Source organism: Patiria miniata, unplaced genomic scaffold (assembly GCF_015706575.1).
Source record: "Patiria miniata isolate m_02_andy unplaced genomic scaffold, ASM1570657v1 HiC_scaffold_23, whole genome shotgun sequence".
Classification (NCBI taxonomy): domain Eukaryota; kingdom Metazoa; phylum Echinodermata; class Asteroidea; order Valvatida; family Asterinidae; genus Patiria; species Patiria miniata.
The window spans coordinates 1,482,311-1,501,810 of NW_024037062.1; the positions used below are offsets into that span (position 1 = coordinate 1,482,311).

Here is a 19,500-nt window from a genome sequence, read left to right on the forward strand (position 1 = left end):
ATCAAGACTTGCCAAATCCTTTTTATACATTGCCACATTCCTTTCTAGGTAATCCCTAGTTATATTACATTCATAAACATGTATCACTGACAGACTTCGCAACATCCCCCAGAGAGATAATTCCTCAAGTTTCAAACTCATTGAAAAACAGAAAATAATGGAACATTGATATAGAAGTTGACGTGTGAACTGTGTATGCCCAAGGTCCGACAAAATTATCATGACCTCCTGCAAGTTTATTCCTTGAAGTTTCCCAGCATCTGTTAGGCTTCATCAGCTACATATAACATCTTCATAGACACTCCGCTAATATTGAACAGGACTCTTAATATCTTGAGTCAATTGCAATTAGGAATCATGCGGAGTCGATGTCGGGGACAACTGTCGTTCTTCCAATTTTAATTTCAACATTGCCTCAGGTCCTCTATTCCAGGGTCAGAAATTGTGATAGTGGGTCTGTTTTTCAACTTCTCTCGCTGACCTGCGATCTGAAACTGACCTCAGTGTGCATCACTGGTTCTCATGTTACATGTATGTTAATAACGCAGCACAATAATGAGAGTGGGGACCAAGGAAAATCAGCATATTATGAGTATTATTAAACATGAAGTCCTGAATACAGTGCACAGGGGTCAAAGGTTAAATTAACTGTTAACCAATCAAAACCTGTGTTTCTGCAGTCAATACCAACAGGCAAAGATGAGAACACAAATAGACCAATCAGGAAGTTTCTCTGTAAGACCAGCCAATGGAAAGAGATATCCTTTTACGGGTATTTTTTAAGGAGGGAGGGAATTATATGAAGCTGTAACTTGCAGGAAGAAGACATATAACAGACCATTCCACTAAAAAATTCATCAGAATGCCAAAGGAATAATAAAAAAAAGTTGCAGCCAGTAAAACAGATACACATATTATCTAAGGGGCCATTCAAAATTTTTGATGTTTTTAAATGTCAATTTTTTTATTTTTTTTTAAATGTGGGTGGGTGGGTCAAGTTAAATTAATGAAAATTGAAAATCGAATTTCACTTTTTTCAATTAAAAAGATATAAAAAAGAAAACAAATCTCTTTTGACTTGCCAATTCAACCCCCTGTGTTCCGATTGGTTTGCTTTTAACCCTTTGCCTGGTACATAAACTCGGGTAATACCGTGTATTGTGTATACATATAAGGCACCATTTGCATGGGGACCAGTGAAAAAATTTCGGGAAAAAAAAAAAAAAAAAAAATTCGAAATTTAAAAACATCAAAAATTTTTAATGGCCCCTAAATAAAATTTAAACTTATGTATACAATAAATTAAAGTCAATTCTTCCAGATGACATCCTAGACCTAATTTATAGTTCCACAACTCTAAGTTGGGGTTGACCAATCACAGGCTTTGTTATAATAGCCAATCACATGTCTTGTAACAAAGAGTTTAGGATGACTTACCCAGGTGAAGCATCGATGCGTGCTTGTCTCTCACAGTTCCCACAGTACTCTTTTCCTTGAACGGTGAAAAATCCTGGGGAAAAGTGACAAAAATCAATCATAATCACTTTTTAAATACGTTTTTCCGGGTTTTTTTGGGGGGGGGGAGAAGGTTGAACCTGAATTTTTCAAATGGTCGAGGACAATTCAAAAAGAGGAAAGATAGCCCGGACCCCTTTCAAACAGTTTCCTGTTGTAAAAGTTACGTTGATTTCAAACTGTTGTGTTTGTTCAGGGCCTCTGCCATTTTTTGGTCTTTATTTTAAATTATTTATAATTTTTTTTTTCCTTTTTCCCTTAGGGTGTGGCACAGTCTCCACCATGTCTAATTGACTCGAAGTCTCTTCCTTCTTGTTAATTCTATTAATTTAGGGGCCAAAAGTGCGACAATTTTCTCGTCCGGGTTACTCTGAACTTTGTAATTTGCCATTCACGTATCATTAAGAATGACTTCAAACAATTTTTGTATTTGTTGGGTAAGGAGTATGCTCTTGGATGACGACTGCATTAAGGAATGCAGCCAGAATTATAACATCATAGATGTCAGATGTAACAGGGACAGGAAAAAAAGTGGACAGATTGACACTTATCCCACTTCAAGTTCACTTTGGCAAAACGCCATGGCAAGATTGAAGCAACTGTGGAACTCTTGGGGTGTTGTGGTCCAATGGTTACGGTGTTCGACTCGTGTGCCGTGGTACATGGGTTCGAATCCTGACCGTGGCAACATGGTGCTTGTGCTCTTGAGCAAGGCACTTTACCATTATTGCTTCGTCCTTCGGATGGGACGTAAAGCCGTAGGTCCCGTGTGTTGTGTAATGCACGTTAAAGAACCCAGTAACACTTATCGCTAAGAGAAGGGGTTTGCCCCGGTGTTTCTGGCAGTGGCTGCAATATGCACCGCAGCATCTTGTAAACCATTATAAGGTGCTACATAATGGGTCTCATATTTCTCATAAACTTCATTTACCTTTCTTTAATAATAGACATATCTCCAGCGCCTTGAGTACCTAATAGTTGGTAGATACGTGCGCTATATAAGACTCTGATATTAAACTCTTACCTTTATTTTTGAGGGAGTTACTGCAGGTATAGCAAGTAAAGCATTCTGGATGCAGCGTTTTATCTTTGGCCTTGAGTACCGGACCACTGTTAAGAAATTTAAAAAAAAATCACCAATTTTCCTATCACTTTTGAATGAGACACAAAAAAGACAAAGTCTGCGTAGGCCGGTCCGGTTCCCGCACCCATAAGAATCAATAATGTAGGGGGTAAGGAACCTGTCGTAGTGCAGGGGTCAGTTTCACGGCGCTGCTAAGCACAAAAATTTGCTAAACACAAAAAGTCTGGCTTATAAAAGCAGGTTACCAGCCAAAACTCCACGTGATGTACATTGCTCCTGATTAGTATTCAGCTGCTGTTTGCTTAGCATGAAAATCACATGGAGTTTTGGCTGGTAACCTGCTTTTACAAGCCGGACTTTTTTGTGCAAAGCCAATTTGTGTGCTTAGCAGCGCCGTGAAATTTGGCCCAGATCTGTTTGTAACAGTGATCAAAAATCAAAGCTACTTGCAGATGCTGAACGTAGATTTAAAATTAAAATGAAAAAAATGTGAAATTAAAAATACTGATCAAAATTTGTTGGGAGTGCACGAACAGTACATGCACATCTTTTAAAGGGAAGATACAACATTTGCAATCATCAAAAAACGAAATGATCAAATATCACAAAATATTTTACTGGGTCGTTAGGGAATGACAGTCCAAAACATCCTGTAAAAGTGTGGCTCCTGGTGTGCTAAAATTTTCAAGAAAACTTGTATTTTTGCAACGCTGGTCAGCCGACCAGCATTGGAGAAAACTGGCTTTTTTTTTCAAAACTGCTTCTAATTTTTCAACCAGACTATAAGAACATGGTTAGTTTTGTTTGATTTTCCAGCATCTCCGAACCCAAAACGTGAAGCAAGTCAGTTAAAAAATATATGCTATAACACACTAATCCTCCAAATCCATTTGTTGTACATTCCCTTTAAATTGACACTTACACTATGCCAAGGTTGCAGCGGACACACATGGGTAGCGTAGGCGCTGGCTTACTACCGCCTGAGACAGCCACTGGAGCCTTGACACTTCTCACTCCAGAGGGAGGAGCGGCTGTTGATTGAATAACCAAAATGTCACATTATTAGTAAGAAAACAACATTGTCAAAAGAGGAGCCAATATCTGAAATCAGCCCTCTGCATTTTTTAACCTTCCGTTTAAAGGTAGGGCATATCATTCATCATCTGTGCATTTTTTCGTTTGAAGCAACAACAGAGCTCATAATCTAAACAAGGATGCTTAACAACTAACCTGATGAAATTTTAGCTAAGTGTATAATGTATATTCTGAGAAAACAATACTCTAGGATCTCAATTTCAATTCAAATGTTGCCGAGTCATGTTTTGAATTGTGCCCGAAATCAGCATCCGGGACACGTTCTCATTCAGCCGATTGCAGCTACGCGATGTCATGTGCTGAGCTGACGAATGATAGCAACCGCGCCCGCGTGTGCGTCATGTCAACGCTTGCGTGCACTAATTCACAGCTTTGTCACATTTCAAACAAACTACTAACAGAAATTTCCAAACTGTCGGTTCGTTCAATCACTTTGACTTTTTCCATATTCCTAATATTTATTCTGCCTACCCGAATTTCCAACGTAATATTTGACACGAAACATGCACGATTCCACAACACTGCTGTCGGTGTACGTGACCTTTGCACAATGCGATGCGATCGATGAAAACATGGTTGGTACCCGGCGTTTTTTGTATTCACATCACTGCGATCGGAAACCACCGATAACTGAAATGATAGACTGATTTCCAGACTGAATGCTGCGTGTGCTTAGCGCACAACACGCCCGCACGCGGTGAAGCATGCACCAGGCGCCGTTGTACACGTTTACTGCATGCAAGTACGTTGGCCGCCTGTTTCGCATGCAGGCTCGGCAACAACAAAGACTTGTGTTTATGACTACTTCAACGAACAACGTTGTGCCGTGCGTGCGCCTAAATGTACTAAATCGAGAGCACTAACAAGATAAAAATCAACGCATTTCCCAAAACATTCTTTTTCCAGTTTATTTTGACGGCCGGAAAAATTGGAATTTTGTGAGATTTTTTTTAAAAACCGGAATTCCGGTTAAAACCAGAAAAGTGGCATCTCTGTTGACCGCAACCCACATGTGGTTGTACCGGGCAGAGTGACTCTGCAATAAATATTGCACCGTGTGAATTTCCAAACTGTTTCGGTTTTTTGTTTTTTGGGGTTTATTTCAGCTTTTTCCAAAAAAGGCTTAAAGTGACCCGACCCGACCAGATCTGAAAATCGCAAACACAAAACCGAATCGACCCGACTGAAATGATGGACAAACCGACCGTGCCCGACCATAAGTCGGTTTTGGGTCGGGTTGGGCTTGTACAACATTACTCTGCGTCCAGATTGTAACAAAAACAAAGTGTTGAATTTACGCATGTTAGCCTCCTCATCCGCCGTCATGGTCTGTAACATCTTGAAGGAGCGTGACTGGGATCCTGGGTTGATGAAGCCGGAATATTTCATCTCCTCATCGTCCGGCTTGTCGATGTACCGGGCGCTGGCTTGGCCGGGGTTGTAGGTTGGCGGCTCCTGGTAGGTTGGGGTGTAGGCCTTGGCTGGCTGACTGTAGCCCTGGGAGGCCGGTGTGATCTCCCTGGAGAAAACAACATTAATTGAATTAATATTTGGTCATTTTTTTAACACAGACATTGACTGGAGCAGGCTTTCGGCCTGCTGGATTACTGTTCCTGTGCTCTAGCAACTGAGCTATCAAACCTATGATGGCGGTTCCCCAGTTTGTCAATGTGTTTGATCAATGGTGCTAGTCAGAGGCCATACACCTGTGCCATGTAGCCAGGGATCACGCCCAAATTCACAACGCTCAATGTCAACATTAGCAATACCGCAGATACACGGACGAAATATCTGGGAAAATGTGGACAACTGTTTAAACATTTTGAGCACACCGTTTTGTCCCAATAATTAATAACTTAGACAAGATAAGTTTGCAGTAGCACCATGTGAATAAATCTCTTTTGTGAGTATGTGTGGTTCTGAAAAGAACCGGAGGAACTCAACATTTCGAACCCATTGGAATCCCTCATTCAACGTTGGAATGCCTCATTCTCCTGACGACGGGCAGAGCATACTGTTCAAAACGTTGAGTCCCTCCGGTTCTTTTCAGAACAACACATACTCACAAAAGAGATTTATTCACATGGTGCTACCACAAACTTATCTTGTCTTAGTATCTTTCCACCATGCAAACCTTCAAATCTCATCAATTTAATAACTTAACGATAATAATGAATAATTGTGGGGCTGAATTTGAGCTGCTACTCGCAGCTAAAAATTCAAGTAACGTTGTCTGAGGAATCGAGAATGGCTAACTCACGCTCCAACGTGCCCCGCGATCATCCCTTCAGTCTGCCCCTTGAAGCTATCAGCGATGTTCTCGGCCGAGTAGATCCCCGCCGGAGAGTTGAACTGTTTGTGGACCACGGTGGCCGTGCCTAGACCTCCACCGGCGCCCGGCGACCCAAAGGGCTTGGCAGTCTGATTGTGGCGGGCACCAGCGTGGGTGAACTTCTGCAATTTGGTAAAAAAAAGTTGGGTGTTGAGTGAAAATAGTTCGTCTTAAAACCGTTATTTGCCATTAACCCTTTCTCTCTGGCTGTCAAATTCAACAGAGCTATCCCAGTAGCCAAAATCAGTGACTGCTTTTAACAGTTAAGAGCTCCCAGCCTACATAAAGCAGGATTGACTGGCTGTGACTGTTTATGTAACTTGACACAGCTTTGCCTTGACAGTAGGTGATTGATAAGCCAGCTGTACCTACCAGTTACTTGCTTTTGTCTGTTGATGGAATTTGACTAGTCACAGTGCTTGTTGGAAATACGATCTGACTGTTGGTGACTAGCCTGTGTAAAAGGCATGGCAGGGGAAGAGGATTGAGTTTTTGACTGTCTGTGACTGTTCAGACGACAGGAGGGTCGATCATATTTGCCCCACTAGTTAAGATAATAATGATGATGTATTGATAATTTCTTAGGCCTACAACTTTCATTCTTTACAAACTTTTACAGTGTAAATGTAAGTTTGCATCAGTGTTTTCAAGGGCACCAATCCCTTCTCAAAAGTTGGGGGGGGGGGGCATACCGGTACCTTGATGAGCACTAATGCGAGCGCAAAGCGCAAAGCCCTAACAGCATGGGGTTCGTTGGATTCTAAACTCTCTGTGGTGCGATCTGAGGCAATATCTGACTTCTAAAACCCATTTTTTTTTAGCAAAAGATCATCTTTTAAACACAATTTTTGAGTTTGAAACATTTAATCACCTATCCTGAGAGTACAGAATCATTATAGTAGGCTACAATTTTTATTCGGGGATGAAAAAAGTGGGGTGGGGGGACACACGATATGATACGATATGACTTGTCCACCCGTCCCCCACCGATTGACGCCCATGGGTGTTTTGCAATTGGGAATTTAGAAAAAAAACGAGTAAATTACAACCTGCAAGAGACTTTGTACACTGTATAGTGTTTTTCAATTTGCAATTGGCATTCATGAGAAGTAGAAAACGAGGAAATCAGCGGATCTGAGGAAAAATTGCATGCCTGCCATCAGGATTCGAACCCAATTAACCTTGGCACATGTGTCGAACACTGTGACCGGTGGACCGTGGCGCTTAACCCATAGGCGGATGGAAGTACATGTACAATGACACAATCAAATACCTCAAATTTTCCTTCACGGAATTTGACAGACTATTAAAGCTACAATAATAACATCCATGGTTTACAAAGCAAGATGGATGGATCGTATTTTAGAAATTTTTTGACTTTTGGTTTCCATTGTTAAACGGTATACCATGTCCAACTACATCTACCGATATTGGCGAGAGAGTGAAAAGTGATGGAACCTCAGGTCTGTATAAAATATGTTGCCAGATTTTACAATTTCAGGAAAGGAAATTTGGAATTTTCCTGGTAAAGTAACCAACAATGGTCAGACGAAAGGAAAGTTGTGGTCAACCACCATAACAATTCATCTGTTCCTGATCACAAAGTTTTATAAATGTACATGTAAACAAATTCAGACCATAAGAGGTGTGAAAACATTTTTTTAATGAGAGTCACCAATCACAAGACCAAGGGCCACCCATGGTGAAGGCTACACAAAGAAGGGACAGAAAAGACCATCGAAGAAAATGAAAAATTGCTTCAATTACAAAAAAAACGAAACCCAAATGTTGTTTTAGTGAATTTCTGCATGTAGCACTTTCAAAATCTAGGATATGAAAGCCCAATTCATAAACTTTCGTTTAGTACAATAATCATTCAAATCACTCATGTAATTTTCAAGTTATGGAATTTTAACACAACCACCGTTTTAAAGTTCTGTCCACGAATCACAAAAAAGGTGTGCGTTCTTTCAGCAAAACAAAAACAATTCACACACATCCCTATGTGATTTGCTCTCATTTTGCTGAAAGAACACTTACCTTTTTGTGATCCATGGACAGAACTTGTGGTTGTGTTAAAATTCCGTAACTTGAAAATTACATGAGTGATTTGAATGATTATTGTACTAAAAGAAAGCTTATGAATTGGGCTTTCATATCCTAGATTTTGAAAGTGCTACATGCAGAACTTCACTTAAACAATGGTCCCGACATTTGGGTTTCGTTTGTTTTGAATCACCCTGTAAAAAGTACTGCATGATGTTATGCTTGAACCACTTTTTTGACAACTTGCCTGTTTGTCAGCTTGCAGAGACACGTTGGTGACAGCGTCCGTCTCGTCCCTCCCAATCTTTGGCTTCCAGAGAGTGGCCTCACCCCTGCAAGAAGAATGGAATGCGCCACAGAACTGGGATGAGTGTCAGGGATTAGAAAAATTCTATAAATATCTCCCAGAATGCCAATTATATTTGCAGTGTTTGTTAGCGTTATCGAAACTGGAACAGATAGTGTCAATCAAAGAGTGTATATCATCATAACAATATTTCATTAAAAAAACATAGAATTATGTAAATTCACATGTACATTGTGAATGTAATTCCACTTCCAAAGTTTCCAAGTTAAGGAAAATTCCTTAACCATAAAATATATACACTCAACCAAAACAGAAAGTCCCCCCTTAATACTGTTTTGTCTAACTAAAAAACTACTGGGCACATCTTGCTCAAATTACGACTGATCAGTACAGAAATTCCTGAGCAATCCAGCCATACTCTTTGTTTGGCCCAAAACTGTGTTAATGTATACAAAATTATGCAATTTATAACAAATGGTACCGAAAAAAAAGTTGCACTTTTGTATACGTGCAAGGTGAGTGTGAACCACAACTTGCACAAAAGTGCAACTGTTTCGGTATCATTTGTCATAAATTGTGTAAAATCGTACACATTCTCACTGTTTTAGGCCAAATAAAAAAGAGTATGGCTGGATTGCTAAGGAATTTCTGTACTGATTAGTCGTTATTTGAGTGAGAGGTACCCAGTAGTTTGTGAGTTAGGCAAAAAAGTATTGGAATGGAGGACTTTTTTTTTGGTTGAGTGAATGACAGCATACACAGCAATGATTCCGAAACAAAGTGGAAATGGGACAATTTGGTAGCATTTTATTGTGACATTTTACAAAAATGAAAGGCCAGATTTGAGCGGCTTGAAAACTGTAAACTTGAAAGATGCCGCTAGTTCAGGAGAAAAGTTCTAATAAAATGAGGGGGGGGGGGGTCTTCTACGTTCTTCAAATCCCAAAGTGGACCTTTTTACAATGTATATGCGAGCGCGGAGCGCGAAGCCCTTATGGCGTGGGGTGGATTCTAGATTATCTGTGGTGCAATCTGAGGCATTTCCTAACCACTTTTTGTTGGTTGATTTTTGTGGGGCACTTTTTTGTTGTTTTAATTTCTGAACAGAACTCATCACCGAACCCACGAACCCCCCCCCCCCCCCCCCCCAGCGTATGGGCCTGGGGGAAGGGAAGGAGGAGGGACGGGGCAGGGTGGGGGGAGGGGCAGGGCAGGGCAGGGGGAGTGGCAGATAGTGCACAGCTTTTACATGTACATGTACCATCCTTTAAATTTATGTTTGAGAGTATTTTTGTTTTATTTTCGAGTATTTTTGGAATGGATAAGGTACATGTAGTTTGCGTGTGAGCTTGAATCCCTTCAAAGTAAATCAAATAACTGTTTGTGTTCGATTTTCTTTATTCGATTTTGATTCTGCCTTTTAGTTTCATACGTATATTATGTTTACAGTGTACACAAAAATGTTCAGCACTTTCATTTTAGTGTGTAATTTTCCCAGATGATCCCATAAGGCTCACATGCAGTTAGAATTCCCGGTGAAATCTACGAAGCATGCAGGTACGGTCTGGTTGAGGCCAGGATGTGGCTCGGCATGCACGAGCCACTACAAGTTATATGTAGCTACCGCGGACACCGTGTAAAAACCTACCGTTTAGAACTTTCAAAATACATTTCGTGCAAAGTGTGATTTCTAGACATTTTACGATTTTTGTTTCTTGTTTGATGAGAAGTTTTACTCAACGTTACAATGTTGGGACATGGTACAATGGAATTTACTTCTAGCCTCCACTCGCGCTTAAGTTTCAGAAATGCTATAAATAAATAGCGTTCTTAGATTTCATGGGGAAGTCAGATAAAGGGTAGAAAATGACAAAGAGTCCATCAAATCTCTTTGCATACAAATATGGGTCTTTCTATAAATTAACCAGTTCACGTCGGAGGCCGTGTTAACACGCACTGGCTGTTTTTTATACACAGGCATTGCTGACGGGTTCAACGTCAAGATTGCCTCGACTCGCCTCCGGGTGACGTCTAAACACGCTAATCCCTCGTGTCTTTTGTACACACACACAAAGTCCGTGAAGTCTGTGGAGGCGGACCGTGTGTTGAGCTTGAATTGGCAGCTATGCACGGCCTAATGTTCTACAATATACATGTACGCTCCGTTGCACACCGCGGAGTGTTGAAAAATATTAGACATCAGCGAGAAATATCGTACAAAGTCTGTTGAAATGGCTCTTGCGAATCAGTACTTGTGGCGTTTGGCTGTATATCAACAGTTGGCTGCAAGGCCGATATTTTACCTTTTTCGAAAAAAAATCTTAATATTATGGGCAAAAATAATCCCAGCGCAAACTTGTTAAGGGTCCAAGTGTGACATTTTTTCTGTCCCTGTTTACCGCTGAACTTTGCAATTTGCCATTCATACATGTACTGAGTCAATTTTCTTACTGATATTTGTATCAGTAAGAACGACTTCAAATGATTTTTTTATTTGTTGGGTACATAATTTGCTTTTCGCAATCACTCTTGGAGGATGACTGCATTAATTTAAGGAGTCAATCCAGAATTATAAAATCATACCGTAGATGTCATAAGTACATGTAACAGGAAAAAAGTGGACTCCAAATATAAAATGACCCAAATACATGTATAGGCAATGTTGGAGGAAATGTACGTATATTTTCACCCAAAAACCTGAAGCTTGCAAAACCAAAACTCTGTGTGGCATTTCCCTTGTATTTTCAGACTGTGACTCATTGTGTGGGAATTAATGTCAGAATTTGGACCGTCTGTGTAAATTTGATAAATGATAAATGACTGCCGTTCCATGACGAATCAAAGCTCACAATGGAAAGCATTAAAACCCACACAGTGTGCGTCACTCAAATGTGACAAAGCCGAGATAGAACCTCAGTTATTAAGGGATAGTGAGGCGAATCGTGTATAGTCTGGTGCTCTCCAAATGCTTCAATCATTGGGAACTGAATATTAGCGTTTTCCTGAATTTATACCGAATATTCGAATATACTGGATATCCAAATTGTCACGAAGTTTGATGTTATCTTAAAAGGAATATAAAAGATCGTTGGCTTTTGCTGTAATTTTCAGAAATGAACTATTTGAGGGGTTAGTATAATAGATCAAATATTGTTACAGTGACATGTTTGTAGTTTTGTGTTCGAAAATGCTGGAAAAACCAAGAAAAACAAAAATGTTCAGGCAGTCTGGATCCCTGACTCCACTAAATATAAAATGGATCAATTTACAGATGCCGGAAAATTGTATCGTAAGGTAAGGGAACCATTCTAGCTGGCCTGCACCCGTTAATGAACATGTAACCAATAGCAAACAAAATTTGAACTGAAAAAAGGTAAATTTGGAGCAGTTGTTGAAAAATAGTTACGTTTTTCTAACGGTGGTCGGCCGACCACCGTTGGAAATGTATACAAACATGCCATTTTCTTGAAAATGATTTCACACCAGGTGCCATAATTTTACAGGATGCTTTAGACTGTCATTTACCAACATCCTAGTAAGGTATTTCATAAAAACGTGGTAGTTTTATTTTTCGATGTTTGCAAATGTTGTATATTCCCTTTAACGTAAAGTTTCGGCGCTGCACTTTATTGTCAGGTGCCACCTTTTTTTGGGTAGACGGTAACTATTTTGTCAAGAATGGTTCATTGTTCCATCCTTTTAGCAGGTTAAAAGTCAAAATTTCAGGGGGCTGCTAAGCAAAATATTTGCTTAGCACAAAAAAAGCCTGGCTTATAAAAGCAGTTTACCAGCCAAAACGCCGTGTGATTTTCATGCTACAGCAAACAACAGCTGAATACTAATCACGAGCATATACATCACATGGCGTTTTTGCTGGTAACCTGCTTTTACATGTATAAGCCAGACTTTTGTGCTAAGCGAATTTTTGTGCTTAGTAGTGCGGTGAAATTGGCCCCAGACTACCTATAATAGCCCTACGGGTGCACGCCTGTAAATAGGCCAAAAATCCGTCCGCCAAGCTCATGAATAAAAGTTATACCCTCAAAATATTGTATATTAGAGAGTTCTGAGAGCCATAAAATTCGGGAATTGAAGAGATATATGGTAATGAACCTCTGGCCCGGACTTGGAGCTTCCAATTCTGAGCATTTTGGATGCTATTGGGCTTGAAAGTGGCGCTATTTTACCATGTTGTGGAGGAATCGTTTTTTAAGATGGCTACTTTTCTGCTTTGGGAAAATAGGGGTCGTCTTCTTTGGGTGAGAATATCTCGAAAAGTCAATGGTCAACCCACCAGAAAATGAAAAGAAAATGAAAGATGACACATCGATCATCATTTTTCTGTGCAGCTTGAATACCTGTGAGAGTTCTGAGTATTTTTAAAAGAATTTTGAAGTATGCGCATTTAGCACTAGTGTCTATGGGGTTTTTTGGGTTGCACCCCTACATGTATGGTACCTTCAGCTATTAGGACTACCAGTATGCGTCAGAACCAGGTACCTATTAAGTACCAGACCGCTGACGTTAGGAACCGCGCTTCCAGATTATGAACTTTACATACTACTAGTAACATGTACTTTCTCAGAAAATGAAAGAGAAAGGTTTTGAATGTCACTTCATTAATGGGGAATTTTCAAAATGAAAACCATGCAGGCTGCATGGAAAAACAGAACAGATTCACGTTCATGACGCTTGCGAAAACAAAATTAACACCGTAAAGCTAAAGAGCTCACTGTACCACTTATATTTAACTGTACTGACACACCGATGTGGTAGTATTATCGTGGGGCCTACCGGTACTGGTACATTTATGAACAATGTGAAAGCACCTTCCGAGATTCAAATTTGGGTTGGGTTTTAGGGGATTTTTGGGTCGTGTTTTTGTTCAATTGGGTACCCTATTCCCGTTCTACCCATAAATGCACAACCATACCACCTATAGAGACATAATCTGCAACCAGGCTCCTTAATTTAAACCGCACATTTATAATATGCTTTCATTCACAAACGAAGCACGTGCACCCGTGTCGCTTCCAGCCAGCCTAACAGTGTTACAGTTATAAATCTACGTACAGTGACTAATCCAATCTTAGCATAAACCAATAATAAATTACTGAAATAGAGCAAATTCACGACCATGCTGTGGAACATTCTAGGCAGGTCGACATGAGTAATATGTCATTTTTGTTTGTTTTTCCCCCCAGTTTTTTTTTTTTGGGGGGGGGGAAGGGTGGCGTGGGAGGGGGTGGGAGATGTGAATATGCCCATTACTTCTGCATAAGTGAAACTAGTATCATCCCCCCCCAAAAAAAAACCACATTTTTTTTTCAATTGGTATGCCTAACTGTAACATTTATTCTCAAGTTTGAATGAGACAGAGAACAAAAATATCCATTGACATTTAGTTACATACTAACCATTTTTTTCAATTATTTTTTTACAAAATTCAAATTATTTTGAGGCCAGACAATCATTTTCTCTTGCATGGCAGGCTAATTTTTATGCACAAAATGAAGGCCTCTTTCGGCCCCAATTTTTTTTTCAGAAACAGACACAAATTCGTTTGGAAATTGAAGAAAGAAAAAATGTTGGAAGAACACAGGGCATGCATTTACACAGGGTGTCAAACTTTATTATAGCATGCATCGCGTAAACTCCAATAAATTCCAGGATAGTTGTTTTCTATATGGACACTCAGAAACCCAATAAAACAAAACAGGATGAAGTTTCATCCAAAATACACCCGAGATATTTCAAGTATGCATTCTGTAATTTCAGAGTGGCACATTTAACCGGCTTCCTCTGCTGCCTATCTGTAAGTGTAACAGATACGGACTACCGGGTAACCAACCAGAAACTAACACATTGTCAATGCCTAGAGAGGCGGAAACCCCAATGGATGTTGTTACATGAACGAGGATACTGGTTGCCCTTCCTTCCTGTGATTGGTCCGGGACCAGACTTGTTTTTTTTTATCTTGGCCTTCAACCACCCATTTTGACAGCTACTGTAGATCTGTCATACATTATAGCTCTGTTAAAGAGGTTGTGGAATGCTCGAAGACATTTCCGTCATTTTTCGGGTACATGTATATGATGAAATAAAAACGACTATTGTGTCTGTCATGAAATAAGTACAAAAGGTACTTTTGAGAGCTGTTTTTCAGGTCCTGTTTTGACCCGAACGTGCAATTTGTGTAAAAGTCGTCTTTGGGGGCAGCAAACAAAACATAGTAAATCATGACATAATAAACAGGACTCGTTTAAACTACGCTGCATCGGGAGTCCTGTTTATTACGTCACGATTTACTATGTTTTGTTTGCTGCCCCCAACGACGACTTTACACAAATTGCACGTTCGGGTTGAAACAGGACCCGAATAACGGCTCTCAAATGTACCTTTTGTACTCATTTCATGACAGACACAATAGTCGTTTTTATTTCATCACACCTTAGGCTACATATGTATACCCGAAAAAATGACGGAAATGTCTTCAAGCATTCCACAACCTCTTTAATGTACATTGTATGTACATCTACAATGTACATGTACATGGGTACAATTTCTTATGCAACATAAATTTGCTTTTGCTGTAATTTTCAGAAATGGATGGATTTGGGTCATTTTAGGGGTTTAGTTTTTTTAATAGCAAATATTACACTGACTTGTTTCAAGTTTGGTGTTCATATATGCTGGAAAATCCAAGAAAAAAAATGTTCCTCTTAAGTCTGGTTCCTTGACCCAACTTCAGACGAAACGGAGCAATTTACAGATGTCGGGGAATCGACAGGTCAGGGAACCAGACTAGCTGGCTTGCACCCATATTCACGGATAAACCAATTGCAAACAAAATGTGGACTAACTAAATTTGGTAAATTGGGGGTAGTATTTGAAAGTCCCTTTTTTTCCAACGATGGTCAGCTGACCATCGTTGGTAACTGATACATAAATTCCACTTTTTTTTAATTGACAGCACACCAGGTGCCATGATTTCACAGGATGTTTGAGATTATTCACTCACAGTCAAGTAAGGCACATGTATTTCATAATAATTTAATAGTTTTGTTTTTCAATTTTTGAAAATATATGTAATCTATAATGAAGTATTACGTCAGGTTATGTGAAATTTAGGCAAATGTTTGAAAAAAGCTTTGCTTCTTACTTTGGCAGTTTGTGAGAAAAAACTTTAAAGTCAAATCAATGAGAATCGAACCATACATGTTAGTGCTAATTTAAACAGGAGGTCAAGGGTTCGAGTCCATGCAATTCATGCAGGCCAAACATTTTACAATAAGTAGATTCGTGTCATTTATAAAGTTGAACAAAGAAATTGACTGGGGCAGGGTTTGAACCTGTGACCTCCAGATTGCTGTTCCAGTGCTCTACCAACTGAGCTATCTGGCCCTATGTTGGCGTTTCCCCATTTTGTCAAAGTAATTATGAGAGTAGTATGTTTCAAACATTCAAAATTAGTTCAGAATTTGTGTGTGCAGATTTAGAAAATTTAAACATTGAATATGTTTTCCATTTTTGGAAAACATTCTTTTGAAACACACTGAATGAAGCTTTCAAGTCTTGTAGCTGTCATGTTTTTAAAGTTGCTAATTCCCCGTGTATTTCAACACATTCAATTTTTTTTCTCTTGATAAAATTTCAACTTGTATGTTTTTTTAAATTCCAGCCAAAAGAATTCCTCGCTCCAGGTCTGATTAACGATACTAATTGTGGGCCGGGAACCAGCCTATCCTTCGAGAATGGAATTATTGTCTAGCCGCAAGTTATTCGAATTATGTACAGAAATAACTAAGTAACAAAATGTGGGCCGAGTTTTTCAGTCAGTGTCTCATTCAAAAGCGAATAACGAGTAAAACAGCAACTCAGTACAGGAATCTATTTTTTCCGGATGAAATTTAAAGATAGTACAGGGACTTCCTGCTAGTGTTTCGTACTTTCGTTCCACTTGATTTAACTCTGTATTTACACACGAATCACATGAGTGCATGCATGTACCAATGTTAGCAGTATTTATTCATGCAACCGTAGATGGCAGGCCTGTTGAATAGGTCGGTATGCCATGCAGTTGGCAGCTAGACCAGACAGACGTACACGACCATAAAAGGCCAGACCAGCTAGATTCAATATCTGGGGCTGGCTACGTCCTTCACACAGAACCAATGCTGACAAGTTTGTACACAGATCTCACAACAGATACGGTAACCCTGAATATATCAGATGTAGTAAACTGACAGATGTGTGATCATAGAGCAAGGAACATGGTGTGATCATCAAGACAAAGATGCAATTCTGTGTTATAATTCGGCTGTTGTTAAGACTTCAGACAGACAATTTTTTGATATGAAACTTAAATACCTATATAGAGGTACCACATGTTAGCACATGCCTTTTGGTATGGTAAACACATGTATACATGCAAACTGTTTTTGCAGCTGTGTTTGATCTTTAAATTGACAAATTTATGTGAAAGTTTTTTTACATAAATCATAGCAGTGTTATAAGCGCCGTCGATATTGGACTTTTCAATGGTCGATATTTCGGAAATCCTACATCGAGAAAATGTGATATATCGATTATCCCATGTAAATGTTAAAGACCGTAAAAGAAGACACACACACACAAAATATCTGAAGTCCCAATTTTCCACGGCTTTGGGCTTTCTCAGGAGCATATTGCTCAAACTTTGTACAACAAATCTCAGAACTGACAGTTTGTCCAGAACGGCCGGTTTCTTTTGAGGTTTTACATTGGGGAGACAGCGAAATCCAGCGAACGTAGAGCACAAAGCGACGCCACCTGGCATTTTTTACAATGTTTTTATTTGAGTCACCAAGCACAAGTTGATGCCGAGTTTTAAGCACAAACAGGAGATTTATCTTGATGATAATCTGCAAAATTTCGATATACAATGTAATTCCTCAATATCGAACATTTTGATATTTCGATGCTTGTGCTCGGTACTTCTAGACTCACTAGTCCCTAATGTGACTCAGGAGTCACGCAGTCACTAAATAGTAACTCCCGAGTCTTACACAATACAGTACCGTATTTACATCAAGATTTTTAGGGTGAGAGTCCCTACAACGTTCTTAAGAGAAAGTATTCCCTGATGTGACTCACGAGTCACTGATGTGACTCACAAATCCCTGATGTGACTCACGAGTCACTGATGGAACTCACGAGTCACTCATGTGACTCACAAGTCTCTGATGCGACTCACAAGTCTCTGATGTGACTCACAAATCCCTGATGTGACTCACGAGTCACTGATGTGACTCACAAATCCCTGATGTGACTCACGAGTCACAAATCCCTGATGTGACTCACGAGTCACTGATGTGACTCACAAATCCCTGATGTGACTCACGAGTCACTGATGTGACTCACAAATCCCTGATGTGACTCACGAGTCTCTGATGTGACTCACGAGTCACTGATGTGACTCACGAGTCACTGATGTGACTCACGAGTCACAAACCAGTAACTTGTGAGTCATAAGTTGCTCACCTCATGATTTTGAGTGACAAATTGCCCACAGCGTTCTTGATGGCACCCTGAGCCTCTAGATGAGTCATGCTCTCCGTGTCCATGCCATTGATCGCCGTCACGCAGTCGTTCATGAGAACATTACTGTTAGACGCCTTCCCTCCTGTTGTTACCTAAAGAATACGAAAGAGAATTCGCACAAAGTTCACAAACATCTACTGAAATCCATTCAGATTAGTTATTTACTGTCAATGCATGTGGCCCACACAGGGTATGGGTTCCGTGCGCCAATGAAAGAGGGCGCCCTTTTACCTAGCAACGACGTCCCATGGGCGGGACATTTAGCTGGTTGACGAGCACCGTTCCTTGTGTGTGACACACGTACACCAGGGGATTTGTACTATGTACACGCAGTGGTACATGATACGGCCGCGCAAAATTACAGTCAGGCAAGATGGCGTCGGTCGGTCACCCCCAACTGTGCTTTCTTTGCCGGTGAGGGGGGTACTTGTGAACGGAGCGGATTGTTTGTTGGGTTGTCTGCTTGTTTGTGATTATTCAGCCATTGGCCGGGATAGCCCAGGAATGTTTTTTGACAAATTTCCAGTGGATTCTGGTAGAAAATGAAAGGAAAATGACAGTTTTAGTGGAAGGACACTCACTCACTGACTCGTTCACCTACAGACAGGCTCGAGTAGGGCTTGTCGAAGTAATTCGGTCCTGCATGAGGGTGGCCAGTTCTTTTGCAGCACCCCGTTGGAGGGAGGAAAACCCCAGAACGATATAACGTAACTAATTATTAATTAGCCTGGAACATTGCAGTTGAAATTTCAAAGTAGCTATACAGTCCACTGAGAACTTGTTTTCCTTTGAAATTGCATCACACGGCCGCCTTTTTATTTTACGTTTTAACAACATTTTGGGCAGATATCTGACGACTCTTTGTTGAATATCAGACGACTATTTCCTGTACGCTGACTAGATACATCACACAGTCACCGAGTTGTGCTATAAATTACACATACGACACGTCGCACGTACGACGTGTTTTTGTGAAATGGATCGCAGGACGCGTCACAGCTGCGACGCATCTATAGATACGACGCGTCGCATCGCTGCGATGCAACGTCAGTGAAGAAGAGTTTGATGAAATCAGGTGCTGCCAGCTTTGAAGTATCAATTCAATTTTAAGGGAGCCGTTTTCTTCAACATTTTGCACCTGAGAGTGAAGCCAATTGAATTGATATCAATTTGAAGCCTAATAAGACTTGACTGGTACATGACTTGCAACTGTTTGAAAATTGAAATGACTGACCTCTACAGTTGTAAGGTGGCAGTCAATATGATCAGACTCTTAGAAACAGAGACCAGTACCAGACGTTTCTTTTGACACAGTTGACTGATGCAGTACTAAAAGGGTTTTGGCCTGGTTGTTTTGTGTCAGTCTATTTTCTTGTTTTGCATGTTTTCAATATATCTTAAATGGGCCATCAAGTGAATCTTTCTTAGCAACATATTTTGTGTAACTTTCTACTCCTCTTAAATGTATGAAAAAATTTGACATCCTTTTTGGTTAATTTTATTAAAAAGTGCCCTTTTGTTACAATAGAGTGAAATGGG

The 19,500-nt window shown here is 40.1% G+C and overlaps 1 protein-coding gene across 3 annotated transcripts in view; it reads right to left on the reverse strand.

Moving 5' to 3' along the window:
- LOC119731133 (PDZ and LIM domain protein 5-like) overlaps positions 1-19,500 on the reverse strand; it is a 62,279-nt gene that overhangs the window by 35,772 nt on the left and 7,007 nt on the right. For all 3 annotated transcript variants that reach the window (XM_038204155.1, XM_038204154.1, XM_038204156.1), the window contains exons 2-8: positions 17,902-18,053; positions 8,320-8,404; positions 5,955-6,148; positions 4,993-5,213; positions 3,522-3,630; positions 2,540-2,625; positions 1,438-1,510 (exon numbers count right to left, since the gene is read on the reverse strand). In XM_038204155.1, the coding sequence (XP_038060083.1) occupies positions 1,438-1,510; positions 2,540-2,625; positions 3,522-3,630; positions 4,993-5,213; positions 5,955-6,148; positions 8,320-8,404; positions 17,902-18,053 (920 nt within the window). The remainder of the gene's footprint in view (positions 1-1,437; positions 1,511-2,539; positions 2,626-3,521; positions 3,631-4,992; positions 5,214-5,954; positions 6,149-8,319; positions 8,405-17,901; positions 18,054-19,500) is intronic.